The sequence below is a fragment of the Dryobates pubescens genome, chromosome 4 (genome assembly GCF_014839835.1).
Source record: "Dryobates pubescens isolate bDryPub1 chromosome 4, bDryPub1.pri, whole genome shotgun sequence".
In the NCBI taxonomy this organism is placed as follows: domain Eukaryota; kingdom Metazoa; phylum Chordata; class Aves; order Piciformes; family Picidae; genus Dryobates; species Dryobates pubescens.
In genome coordinates, this window is record NC_071615.1 from 7882929 (window position 1) to 7896373 (window position 13445).

Sequence of the window (13445 nt, forward strand, 5' to 3'; positions counted from 1 at the left end):
TGACATAGGCTGTGGAAAAAAAGCTCTGCTCTCCAGTCTTGACAGAAGAGCTGATCTAGTCCTTCCTTCAGCTGAACAGCCTGAGATTTTAACAAATTTCAGTCTTTGCCTTCTGGTGCTGGAAAGAGATGAGGATCAGGCACTAGTTAACAATTTCTCACACACTTGTTTTGAAAAATTAATGGGCTGCCTGGCTTTTTAGAGCATCTCAATGGATTGCAGTTACTGCAGTTCAACTTACTGGCTTTTTAGTTAAGCAAGTGGATACTCATTTGAGTTGAGTTACTTAAGGCTACTTGAGCCTTTTTAGAGTTGCTTATTTATGTTTCCCTTCAGACATAAGCTTCTATTACTATTTCAGTTTGGTGTAAATCTGTAACTTTAGGATGTTCTTTTGAAGCAATCTGTATCTTATGCTATGTGCTCAGGAAAGCGTTCTCACTGTAAGGCAGATGTTAATTTAAGACTCTTATTTACACAGCTGTTTATTCACCTGAGGAGTCACAGCATCAGTGCCTTCATCAGCCACATGAATTTTAACAATGGCAAAGATTCAAATTCCAGTTTACTCACAATAATGAGCCTAAGCTTCCATTCAAAATTCTTGTCTCTGCACTTTTTGGTTTGGTTCAGTGGACAGATCTCTAGGCTGGTATATCAGACTGAGGACAGGAAGAGGCTGTATTTGTGCTTCTTTCAAGGCAGGATTAAGCAGTGTATATAATCATGTTATTTTTTTACCATCTTTTTTACATCCCCCTTGTCTTAGGCTGAAATTGTACATCTTCCTGGCAGCAGTTAATTTGCTAAGCTCCCACTGACAGGCAGAACAATGGCATTTTACATGTTACTTCCCACATGAGGCATTCCCAGGAAAAAAAAATTATGTGGGAATAGATAACTTTGTGGACCAGAGCCATAAAGGGTAGGGAGAAATTAGGCTAGCCAGTACCTGTCATGCTGACTTGCTCTTCTCATTGTCTCCTTGTGCTTTCTCATCCACTTGTATTTTTTTCCACTTTTAAAAGTGCACTCCTGGGGGAGGAACTATCATTCTGTTTATCACATGGCCAGTTTTAACTTATTCTTAAGGTAGACAAGAATATGTCTCTGCCATTGCCTTTTAGGGCTTGGAGAGTTCAGGATGAACTGGGGAGATCAGAAAATGAGATGTTGGTTTTGTCCATTTTAACAGGCAAGAATATCAACTGCATTTTTCACATCTGCTTTTTTGCCATCATTATCTTCTAGCTGGAATGGGTTGCTGCTTATACCCTCTGTCCTTAAAGCAGCTGTGGGCTGTGTTTATGTAGTCTCTCAGCACAGTGAGGCTTCTGCCCTGAAGGACAGTAGGCCACCCCTAAGTTTCCTGAAGAAACAGTCTGGTAAAGCCAAAAAACAAAACGAGCCAAAACGACTGGTGGCCAGTGAGAGACTAATGAATATAGTTTCACTTCCTTTCATGAGGCACCTGCAGAATAGAAATAGCTCTTGAACTTGAGACTAAAAAGATTGTTGTAGGTAATATTTCAAAATAAAACTGGGGTTCTATACATAATGTAAGGCCTCAAACCTGACAGTGAAATAATCATTGAGAAAGCCAATGTGCTGATTACTTTGAAAAGCCAGCCCTGCAAAAAATGCACAGTGAAGATGAGCAAAGCTCCTATGGTGATTCCCTGAAGGGTGAGTTTTCAGTCAGTCCATACATGGGAACCTGAGGAAGGCAGCAGTGGACTGTTTTACTGAGTTGTGTAATAGCATTCCAAACTTTGCATTTCACATCCACACCCTCTCCAAAGGAACAGGAGAAAACGCTGACACAAAGGCTTTAGGCCACTCCTCTGCAGTTTCCAAGAAGGAGAAAGGAGTGGTGGCATTTCTGCTGTCTCCTTGCTACTGTCTGTTCAGAAACAATATTTCACCCTAACGATGCTATGAAACTGCAATGTTTCTGCTGGGCCAAGAGAGGAAGGAGTACAGCTTCAGAATTCAGTCACTATTCCCATTTGGATTTGGAAGCTCTAGAGTACTCTGTCTGCTTGATTCTCCTGGCCTTAGTCCTGAGTTTTGCTGACCTTTACACAAGGCCCTGTCTTCAATCATAACTGAGCATGTATCATCCTCAAACCACTCGAGAACTCTTCAACAGTATGAAAATCTCCTGTAGTTTCTCCTGATGTCAAAGTAATCTTTGTATCACACCTCACTTCTGGAAAAGTGTTACTTTTATTGATGAGTCAGTGGTTGAAATGTAATAAATATTAGACCAACCTTATCCATCATATGCAATGCATCAGTTAGCTTTTTGGCCTCTGGAAAAGTGTAGAGTGACCAAAACTGCTTCATTCACAGTTGTGCACACGAATCACATGGATTGCAGTCCACAGCTTAAGATGATGTGATTACACATCCCAGCTTAAATGATGAGTTATGAAATGTCATCATGGGATTTCAGGTATATTGGCTTAGAAATCTTCCTTAACTTTTCCTGGTGTCGCAACATGCGGCCTTGTTGGTGGGCAAGACCCATGGGAGGAAGATGGATCTGGAAAAGAAAATCCCACCAGTTAGGTGCATACTGAGAAGGTGCAAGAAGAAGAAGGCATGAAATAGAGAGTAGGTTTCACTGAGGTTTAAATCATTTTTTCACAGTTTGGAGAAGGCAACTGCACTGTCTCAAACCAGGCTATTAGATTTCAAGCAGCACTTTCTGAGGAGTGACTACTGCTGTAAATTTCAGGCCCTACATGTTCTGTTTATTAAAATTCTATATACCTGAGCCTTCAGTAACCTTGTTGTGTAGCTCAATAGCAGGCTGCAATGATAATATACTTGAAAAAGGATGCTTACAATGTTCCAGAACAGTGAGACCTAAATATTCCTAAGTAGATGTCTTAAAAACACTGTGTGTTTTATTCATACCTATCTAATAAGTCATAAAATAACCCCAAATTGTATGTATTGAAAGTCTGCCTGCTTAGTGTCATGATTATATATACCATATTAAAATTCACAGTCAGTGTCATTGACTCCACAAGCAGGAGCAATAGGTGACAGGCTCTTCCTTTGAATGACAAAGTCTTTATATTTTGTAAGACTATTTGTGGGAGTCATGCAGCTATAACCCCTTAAGTGATTGAAAAATGTAGGTGTCAGCAGTCAGGTGTTACTGTTGCTGAGGCTGTCATGCTGTAAGATAGCTGTTTAGGTGCAAATAGTAGTAAAAGCACTGACTAAAGCAGCAACAGAGATTCCTAGGCTCTGAAAAATAATCTTCAAGTTTGCCTGAGAGAGCTCAACATGAGGAGAAACTTCTTTACAGGTGAGGGAGCACTGGAACAGGCTACCCAGAGAGGCTGTGAAGTCTCCTTCTCTGGAGACTTTCAAAACCCACCTGGATTTATTCCTGTGCAGACTACCCTAGGTGATCCTGCTTTTGGCAGAGGCGTTGGACTTGGATCTCTGGAGATCCCTTCCAACAGCTAACATTCTGTGATTCTGATCCCTATAGGAGTGAGCCTTTGGGATTTTGCAGCCACTGCAGAGCTCACATTTTGAGCCCATTTCTAGGAGCATTGTTTGCCAGATGTTCATTGTTATTCTCTATACTGGAGAAAAAGAAAAAGCTATAGGCTAAACAGATGCTAACACTGACTACAGTCCTGGCAAGCATCTGAGGAAGATACAATTTAATTCTGACCATGACCACCTTGATAAGGAAACTGCAGATGTGAAAATACAAACTAATCAACAGGAGAAAAGAGGAAGTCTCTATGGGAGACAGCATAAAATACTACAGACAGAAGTGAGTAGGCAGTGAGGAATCCATACAGAATGGTGCAACAGAAGGCACTACTGCAACTTCCAGCATTTCATGAATCTTGGACATGTTTTTCTCTAGGAACAGGGGGAAAGGAGCAGCAATATAGGCAGGTGGTTTGTAAGATCTGATTTATGGCCAGAAGGATTAGATATCAGTAACATAGACTTTGAAAATAATTGTATCTATGGCAGATGTAGTTAAGTATTTTAGTCTTACTCTCTCTCTTATCTGGAAAGATTAACAGATTTGATTCCATCACCATCTTTCTCTACATTCATTAGCTGGTTAAGACTGCCTAAATATGCACAGGCTCCAGGAGTTTAGCTCATGGAACTCCACTTAGGCTTTGACTCCTTACTGTGAGAAGAAATTACCTAACTTACAGTGAGAGAGAACATTTCAATATACATTTGGCTTATTTGGCTCTAATTTAGCATAGCATTTAAATACTGGTTTATCTAAAAATGCAGTGCAGTGACAGTGATGTCAACTTATGGCTTTAGAGCTGAATGGGTATGGCTGAAGCCTTTGTGACTGGATTTATACTCACAGGTCTCGGGTAGGGGATGTTATAGTGAAGTCCAATTTCTATTCTTGCCTCACATTCTTCTATACATTGCTTAATCAACTTTGGATCTGTTACCTAAGGTCATACAAACAAATGTTTTGTAGAAGTACAGCAATTAGCAGTTGGAAGCTCAAGTGTAAATGATGCACAGCCACGTGACTTTCTTTAGCCTTTTTTTTGTAATCCCAGGATACAATGATTGTATTTTTCCCATCCTTAAAAGGTAACATTAGTGTTTGCCTTGACTCAACAGTTCTGGGCTTGATGGTGCTGGATATTAAGGCTCAGAGGCTGTCACAACTGACGCTATGGCAGGAGGGTTTTACCCAAATATGGTGTTTTCTCTATAAAAAGACAATACACACGTAAACTAGTAATACATCCATGACAATAACATCACTCACCCATTTAGCATTCTGCAAGGTAGCTAGAGAAGAAAGGGAGGAGACTCCTTGGTCTACATTCTGTTATCATCCTATCCAGAAACTCCCTTTGAAGTCAGAAATGTGTCAAATGTGACTTAAAAATTCACTTTTTGATTTGGCAGTATTTCAGTTTAGTCCCAGGCCAAAATAAGCACTGTGATTCTCAGTTACAAGAAAGACCTTTGATTACCATGGAATCTGTCTGTATCACCCCTTTCAAAAGAGGTTTGACATTTCTTCCTTGAGGAAAAAAAATAGAAAATTAAGTGCTTCTTTTAAAAGAAGAGCCAATAATTGCTGATTTGAAAGGAGAAGAAAGAAAAAGCAGCATAAGAGGCTGCTGAGCTCTCTTTGCCATTGCATGGCTAATGATCCACTCAGCTTGCTTACTAAAAGATCAAAAGCTGCTTCAATTACACAGGCAGTATCTTTGGAACTTCAGGGTGTTTTCTTGGCATTTTTTCAGGGAAAACTTTAAACCTTTTAGATTTCTGCAGAAGTTAATGAAGAGCTGAAATGGTTTGAGTTTTCTTATTGCTATTTCAGGAGAGAAATTTAAACCATAACCCAAAGGCACCAGCATTTAAGGAGAATTAAATGCCAGGATCAGCTCTTAGGTTATTTCAGCATCCAGTCACTGAGACAGCACAAAGATCATTCAGAAAGTCCAAACTGGAAGGACACTCACATTTTTGTTTTTGTGGAAGAGCGTTCTGGCCTCTTTTTTAATGTACTCTTTCTCTTGAAGGGTTTCTTCTGCCTGTCCTGATGCCGACTGCCATTTTCTGGCTATTCGGAATATCTTGCGGTAAAGGCCAAGAACTTGTTGCCGAGTGACTGCTGTCATCTGAAAAAGGCAACACAAACCCCAGAGGTGTGCTGAACATACCAGCTGCTAAAAGGCCAGCAAGCAGTACACTTTTCACACAACTGAATGAGTTTAAAAATAGCTCCACGCTAAGCTAGATGAAAAAATAAACAGAACTAGCTACACACAGTAAGTGGCTGTTGAAAGTGGCAGACCTGGTCCAGTGAAGTACTTGTACTGCTTCTCAGACCTGTCTCCATTCAAACAGCTTGAGTGTGCATCAAGAAGAGTGTGTCCAGCAGGTCTAGGGAGGTTCTTCTCCCCCTAGGGAGGTTCTGTTCTGCCCTGGTGAGATACGGCACTGGGAATGTTGTGTCCAGTTCTGGGCTCCACAATTCAAGAGAGACAGCAGGGATCTGCTGGAGAAAATCCAGTGGAGCGCCATGAGGATGATTAGGGGACTTGATCATCTGCCCTATGAAGAGAGACTGAGAGACCTGGGGCTGTTTAGTCTTGAGAAGACTGAGAGGGGATCTGATCAGTGGCTATAATATCTGAGGACTGGGTGTCAAGTGGAGGAGGCCAATCTCTTTTTGGTGGTGCACAGTAATAAGGAACAATGGATACAAACTTGAACACAGAAGGTTTCACCTTAACATGAGGTGAAACTTCTTTACAGTGAGGGTGACGGAGCACTGGAGCAGGCTGCTCAGAAAGGTGGTGGAGTCTCCTTCTCTGGAGACTTTCAAAACCTGCCTGGATGCATTCCTGTGTGGACTACCCTGGGTGATCCTGCTTTTGGCAGGGGGGTGGACTCGAAGATCTCTGGAGGTCCCTTCCAACCCTGATAATTCTGTGATTTGCTTTGGTGCTTCGCTGGATCCGAAGCCTGGTACAAGAATGCTCAGGTTCTGTTTCAAGGTCTGTTTTGCAACAGACATTGGGCAAGCCACCGAAACTCTGAGTGTCCTGCCTGCTGTGAAATCCTTGTACCAGTGCTGACCTTGTCTCTGCCAAGCATTTTGAAACCACCACAAAAGCACTGAAAACCAGTATGGGTTTCAGAGGCTGAGAAGCTTATTTGTGATATCGCTACAGTGTGTAATAATGATTCAGCTGGAGTTTGATCTGATGAAAAAGTGATGAAAGCTATTTTATCTAAGCACTGCAGGTGAGGCAGACTAACTGTGCATTTAGGAAAGTCCTGAATGTCTTGATTTTCAGAGAGCTGTATACTTGCTGAATCAGCCTCCAGGTGCAGTAAGAATCTTTACCAGAAATCAAGAATGAAAGTCCATTGTTACTCTATTATTGCATGCACTTTATCATGTAAGTGGTGACATGATTTCATGCCAGACCAGAAATATCCCTGAGACAAATGCACTGGGGGAATAACAACATTTCTGACATGGATTAGATTCACAGAAACAGTGACTTCTGCTTTAGGGACACAGCCACTGTTGAAGGTACCTCACTGCCCAAAAGGAAGATGCAGCAGCACTGCAAAGTAGGTATATGGATGAAATGAAGAACAAGAGTCAGGGACAGGACACTATCTGACTGTCTCAGGATCCATTTGCCAACCTGGAGCTCTAGTTACTGTGTCTGAATCTATGTTGAAATCAGATCTGTGTGCTGGGAATAGCTCACGGGTTGAAGCAGGGTAACTCAGGCTGCACTCCCCCCTGGAGGGAGCACTCTTCCTTGGCGACAGAGGAAAAGCTGCTTCCTAAAACACCCAGACACTGCGGGAAGTTTGGCAGTGTGGCCACTGCTCATGTCCTTGCAGCCTGTGGCAATTCCTCCTACTATGGAGTGCAGAAGAGGGCTTTGAACCAAACTGTTCTGAGGCCATAGAGTTCTCTGATGGCTGTCTCCACCACAGCAGCTGACCTCCACTAATACTTCAGTACAGCCCTCCAGTGGCTTCAGTCACCCTATCTTTTCCTCACCAAAGTCAGAATTACAGATGCTAACCTGAAGACAGGATTTAGCCCATAGTTCCTTCTGCTAAAAACCCCCAAGGTAGTAAATTCTAGTTTTTTCCTTTGTTTGTTTGTTGGTTTGAACTGTTACTGTGATCCAAAGACATTTTATTATTTCATGAGCTCAGTTAGGGATCTGATTTTTAAGAGAGAACACTTTCATTTTGCTATTGGCATTTTAAAAGGGTTAAGCAATCATATTCCCCCCTCCCCCCCCATATGTAAAAATGATTTTTTCCCCCTACCCAGCAGAGAGTATTTCTAGCAAATACTTATGGTATCTCTAGGAAACAAATACCACAATAAAATAGCTAAGTAGTCCCAGCTCATCAAACACTTTGGAATAAATGCCTCACTTCATCCATTCTACAGCTTCATTTCAGGCAGTAAAATTAGTCATACATGAAGCTCCACATGTGCATGGCTCTGTGAAAAAATCACTGCTTCCCTCTGTTAGGCACATATTTTGTACACAAACAGTTCAGTTACACAGGCTGACCTAGCACAAGCTGAGTTCCAAATCCTGTTCTTGCCTAGAGCCCCTCCTGGCCTCACCCCTCTGCTTTGATTTGAAGGTGTCATCTCTGGTGGAGCTGGTAATACTCTTTGTTCCCTGGTGGCAGCTAGTAAAAGGTAGTACTGCACAAAAAAACTTCCAGCTTAGGTTTTCATGTAATCCATAAAGACAGTAAGAAGAAGAATGTCAAGGGGGAAGATGTTTCAAATACACTTTAAGTCTGATTTCCAGTGCCACAACCTGGGACAGGGCATACCCTTTGCTCAGAGCTGTCACTGCACTTGTCACTTAGGGATTTTAAACAGACCAAGAATCTGTTCATAAAGATTTTGTTTAAAACTTTACAACAAAGACATTTTTATTCCCCCACCTAGAATTTATTTCTTCTTTAATTTCTTGGTGATGTAAATGATACAGAAAAAAAAAGAATAAATATGTGCAGCCCCTCATCTAGGCAGGGGCTGCACTTTGGTATTACTGCTCTCCTTCCCACAGGTGCTAGATGATGTGAAAGATATTCAGCAGCTTTGCAGATATACTCAGCAATGAGCTGCTGCTCTGGCTCATTTAATTAACAATCTCTAACGTTAGGGACCTCCTCATTAAACATTTCAGCAAGGACACATAAATGACGGTGTGAGGAACTCTTTGCAGGCAGAGGACCCTTGTCTATCACAAGAGGATGAGAGCAAATAGGACAGAATTCAAAGCCTGGGTCAGATCCTGATCTGAGTGGGAGTGTAAACAGGGAATAATTCCACTGAGAGCAGAATTGCTTCCAACTTAAAAGTGTTGCAAATGAGAGTAGAATCTTTTTCTTCAGTATATCAGATCCCACACCGACAGAAATGTGATGGTACAAGTCATGTATCAGGTGTAATTTCATCAAGTGACACTACTTGTATTAGTTTTGTGGGTGTGCAAAATGATTCTGAGTGGTACAGAAAGGAAGATAAGGGAGGCTTTCATGTCCTCATGGTTACTCATCTTGCAACTTACATCTTTGGCATTTAAATCATAATTACATTTCACATCTCTGGAATGCTAAGTGGATGTTACACCACTTTCCCACTAACACTCATCTTGTGGTAGTCACACCCATTGTTTAACTTCTGCCACCCTTTATTTTGTTGCAGAATGCAGCCCGCAGAGGTTAACCACAGGCGTTTTTGTCCAAAAGTACAGGGCTGTTGTATTAGCTGAGCAAATTTCAGGTGTTTGCTGCAACAAAATAATGTGGGAGAGGTCAGTGGTGGGTCTGTATGCACAAAGGTATCAATGGGCAAAATGGTAGGTTGCAGGCTGGTTTTAGAATGAAGCCTTTGGAGGGCAGCCAAGCGTTGCCCTGCAAATAAGCATTTGCTGGGCGCTACGACAGGGTTCTGACAATGCAGGGTTGTATCAGCCTTTTGATCGAGGTGCAAACCCGTTATCAACGTGCACATCAAGCACATGAAATATCCTATTGTAGCCAGACTTGCAAAGGAGGCTTAAGCAGTTAATGAGTTACTGCATCAGGAATACACAAACTTTTCCCCATTGTTAATGAAAACAAATAATCCTTTAGAGTCTAAAACGTAGCAACCAGGTTGGTTTTTTCTTTCAAGAAACAAATCCACGTTCCTTTGGATTCTAGGTGGTCAGCCCAAAAGTTCAATGAGCTGAATAACCAGTGAAACACCAGGCTTCTTTTGCTATTTGCTGGTTTGTTTGGAATGCAGTTTATATAGAAAGAAGGAACCTGTCAGCTGCCTGGTAAAGTGACCCAACAGCGCACTGCCAAAGCAAAGTTAGGACAGAAGGCAAGCTGCATGAAGGCTGAGACTTACACACAATAAGTTACAGCTGCTTCCCAGCGAGGGATGCTTGGCTAAGAATGCATGTCCAGCACTCTCCTCCTGTCTGTGTAACTCTTTTGCTGAAGCTCTAAGTCTATTTTACTTCATCCTTTCTTTTCAAGTCAAGCATTAGCTACTGGCTTTAAAATTAATCCGCCGGCAGTGAGTACACAGAGGGTTTTTGGAAACCAAGGGTGAAAGTAAGAGCCCACGGGGGGAAAAAAGGATATTTTGAAACAATAGGTCTCTTCTTTTACATCCCAGCCAACTAGGGCATGCATTAGTAACAGACACTCAGTGTTGATGCTAGAACCCTATTTGCACAGAGGAGGAGATCATGGGGAACTGAACTCTTCATGAAATAAGGAAAGGGAGCTTTGAATTTCTCACATGTAAAGTGTTTTAGTTAGGAGCAATACAACTTCTGGTAGCTGGTTTGCTACTGGCAAGGAGTCCTAAAGACACAATGACAAACTGCTGGGCCACTTGCCTCCTGAATCGAACTATGATCACCTTTCTGTTATGGAAATAACTGACATCATTCAAAAGCAGAGTGCAGCAGCATTACAGTGTGGAACATCAGCAGCTGCAGCCCATGTGACAATCTGTAGCTTACATTTTCAAATGCACACTCTGGCTGAGGTTTACTTAAAGAGATGCCAAACTTGGTGCATATCTGCTCTTTTACAAAAAAAGCTAAATAGTGACCTGCAGTCTCTCTGCTGCTGCTAATGCAACAGATAATCAATCATTCCTCTGGCAGCTACCCACAGCAACTAGAGGTCAGCAATCCATATTCATCTTTCTTGCAAGTCTGCCAAAATGAGTCTGCGGTCCTTAAGGCAGCAACGAATTTGGCCTGTCCTTGCCTTGAGGGACAACAACTGGAACAAGGAGTTCCTGTGGCACAGGGAGAAGAGAAGGACTCACAGATGCCTGCGATAGCTGGGCAGGTCACAGGCCTTCCGCTGATATTATGTTTCAAAATCCAGTCTCCACAAAAGTACTTTTATCTTCTTCCACTCAAATCAACTACTTAGTGGCTTGTGACAGATAGTACCCTGCAAACATCAGCCACATGTGGCTGCAGTAGCTAGCAAAGCCAAAACTTTAGTTGGTTTTCATTTCCAGTTGAACAGACTTCCTCCCCCCCACAATTCAGTCAAAACCAAATCACAGCTCAACTTCATTCACAGCTAAAATATTCCATTTCCACATGGTGAAAAACAAACTAAAATGAAAGATGATATTCTTCCATGATGGCCTTACAGCCTCGCTTCTACCAGTGATGCAAAGCTGAACATTTCAAGATACTTACATCAAGGATTAATTTGACTCCACAAGTATTTCTCACTACAAGCTGCAATCACAAACTGATGCAGATGTGGTGAAAAAGAACCAAGTTACTCAAGTTATTCGGCAGTGAAGTCTGAAAACACAGTGATTTGCACATGGGCTTGACTTTTGTCATGCCAGTATCTTTCTAGAGGCAAGTGATCTGAAACCCTGAACCAGCCTCAGTCTTTGTACTTACACTGGTCATCAGCTGGGATGAGAACTCTGCCATTCTATTCATGCCTTGGATTTCTGACTGAATGTGGATTTCTTTTAAGCTTTCTCTTGGATATGGAGCAGTCTTTTGATCAAAAAAAAGAAGGGGGGAAAAAAGGGAAACTGCATGCAAACAGAATGTAATTAAATAGGGGAAGCAGGGGCTTGGATTTTATCACTGGTTTGCCTATGTAACTGCAATCAAGTGAAATTGCAGAAAATTAGGATTCTACAACATTTTCTTTGTTTGAATACATGGAAGTGGAACCCCTTAACTAGTCCCTTTCGATCACAGAGTTTTCTTTTTCTTAGTTTGAGGCGGTCAAGGCGTTGTCTAGTTTTAGTAGGACATCCAGACTCCTGCTCTGGGAATGCCTCCTGTGCCATAGTAGGCTCAGGAAGAAGAGAAATGCTGACTTAGACTGTGGAGAGGGGGAGGGGAGACAGAAGACTCTGCTTTATGTATTTCTTAGCTTTCTCCAGAAAAGCATGCAGCAGCCAGATAAACTCTAATGCAGTGGGAACCTGTCTCCAGCTTTATGCAACCCTGTCACTCATGCTTTTATACATTTGGAACGATTTTTACCTCCTTTGTGTTTAGTTCTTCATTAGCTACAAGCAGGGAAAGAGGTTTTAATGCAGTGCAACAAATGTAGCAGAGAAAATGAAGTCTCGGCTATCCTTGGATGGCCTTCCTTATATAATATGGAAGCATACAGAAATGTAGCAACATGGACACAAACCCCAGTATAGATTTATGCACCTTATTCATACTCTGGCTTCAAGTCAAATGCAACTGAATGCATGAGCAGAAATATTTCCCAGCACTGGAGATGCTCCCAAACTCGGGAACAGGTATAAATATTAATGCCTAGTAGAGAAACAATTCTCTCTACCCCCTTTCTTCATCCTGTGGGTCGTTTAATGAAACACATTTCATGAACCCTCTGCTTCAGTTTCCATACACTTCAGTCCTAGGACATTGATAGATAGGATTTTTAGTCACTATTTGAGAACTATTGCTGGGCATATATGGAAAAAAGATTTGGTTTTAGGAAATGAAGTGTGTGAATCTCATTCAAATGTTGGAGTTTTGCCAACAAAGCCTCACACTTTGGATTTGCACTAGAACCTCCTGAATGGTGAATGGATCAGCCTTTGGGGTCTCCTGCCTCCCAGACAACACAAGGGCTGAGGAACACAGGGTCTGAGGAAGTGCTGCTCTGCTTGTCTGTCTTCTCCCAGTTGCTGTGAGGGCTCTCAGCCCTGGTGGTAACAGGATGGAAGACACTTCCCTGACATGAGATCTAGTCTGCAAAAACTGCAGGCCCGGGTGAGAGGTTCAGAACTCGTTATGCACGGAACCTCCTTGACACCATCTGGGAACTGGGCCATCTCACTACCATTCCTGCAGCCGCTATCATCAGGCAGGCACAGGAGCTGGCTGGGCAGCAAGGCTGCCATGTGCCTCACTCTGGGGGTCGGGCCTACTCCAGCAAAGGCCACAGCCGTGCAGCACAGGGCAGGCAGTGGCACTGTGGCTGAGTGCACGGTAGCTGCGATGCTTGGCAGCCCTCCGCATCCCGTGAACCGCACTGGTCTCAGTGCTAAAATGCCACTGGCCACCCCCCTGCCATTGTCCGGAGCCGCCCGGCCGCCGGGGGGCGCTGCGAGCGTCCTTCTGCCTCCTGGCCAAGCCCCCAAACCTCCAGCCTCTCCCCTCCACCTTCCCCGCTTATTGGCTTATTGGCTTGGCCGTCCTCCTCCCTCCCGCTTTACCTTCGGGAAGAAGCAGGCCGAAGACACTCTCCCCGCCTTCGTGCAGTGGTTCCGCCTCGCTAGGCCCCTTCCCCTGCTTCGGTGGGCGAGGGAGGTGTCGACCCGTTGCCCTCCCCTGCCCTCACCGTGCGTGCGGCGTCGGGCACGC

The 13445-nt window shown here is 43.0% G+C and overlaps 1 protein-coding gene across 1 annotated transcript; it reads right to left on the reverse strand.

Moving 5' to 3' along the window:
• Positions 1 to 1669: 1669 nt before the first annotated feature.
• Positions 1670 to 13427, reverse strand: LYRM1 (LYR motif containing 1). Its single transcript, XM_054180415.1, has 4 exons — positions 13298 to 13427; positions 5508 to 5666; positions 4377 to 4469; positions 1670 to 2548 (listed from the first exon to the last, which is right to left on the reverse strand). Exons 2-4 carry the CDS (start codon positions 5664 to 5666, stop codon positions 2432 to 2434), a joined length of 369 nt encoding a protein of 122 aa, XP_054036390.1. The 5' UTR covers positions 13298 to 13427; the 3' UTR covers positions 1670 to 2431.
• Positions 13428 to 13445: the final 18 nt, after the last annotated feature.

What these genes read in the sequence shown, in the direction of transcription:
- LYRM1 (XM_054180415.1), bottom strand. Translation starts at nt 5,666, where the DNA reads ATGACAGCAGTCACTCGGCAACAAGTTCTTGGCCTTTACCGCAAGATA. An exon ending in TCTTCCACAAAAACAAAAAT is followed by an intron (nt 4,470 to 5,507) that starts GTGAGTGTCCTT and finishes GTATGACCTTAG; the next exon opens with GTAACAGATCCAAAGTTGAT. An exon ending in ACATCCCCTACCCGAGACCT is followed by an intron (nt 2,549 to 4,376) that starts GTGAGTATAAAT and finishes TTTCTTTTCCAG; the next exon opens with ATCCATCTTCCTCCCATGGG.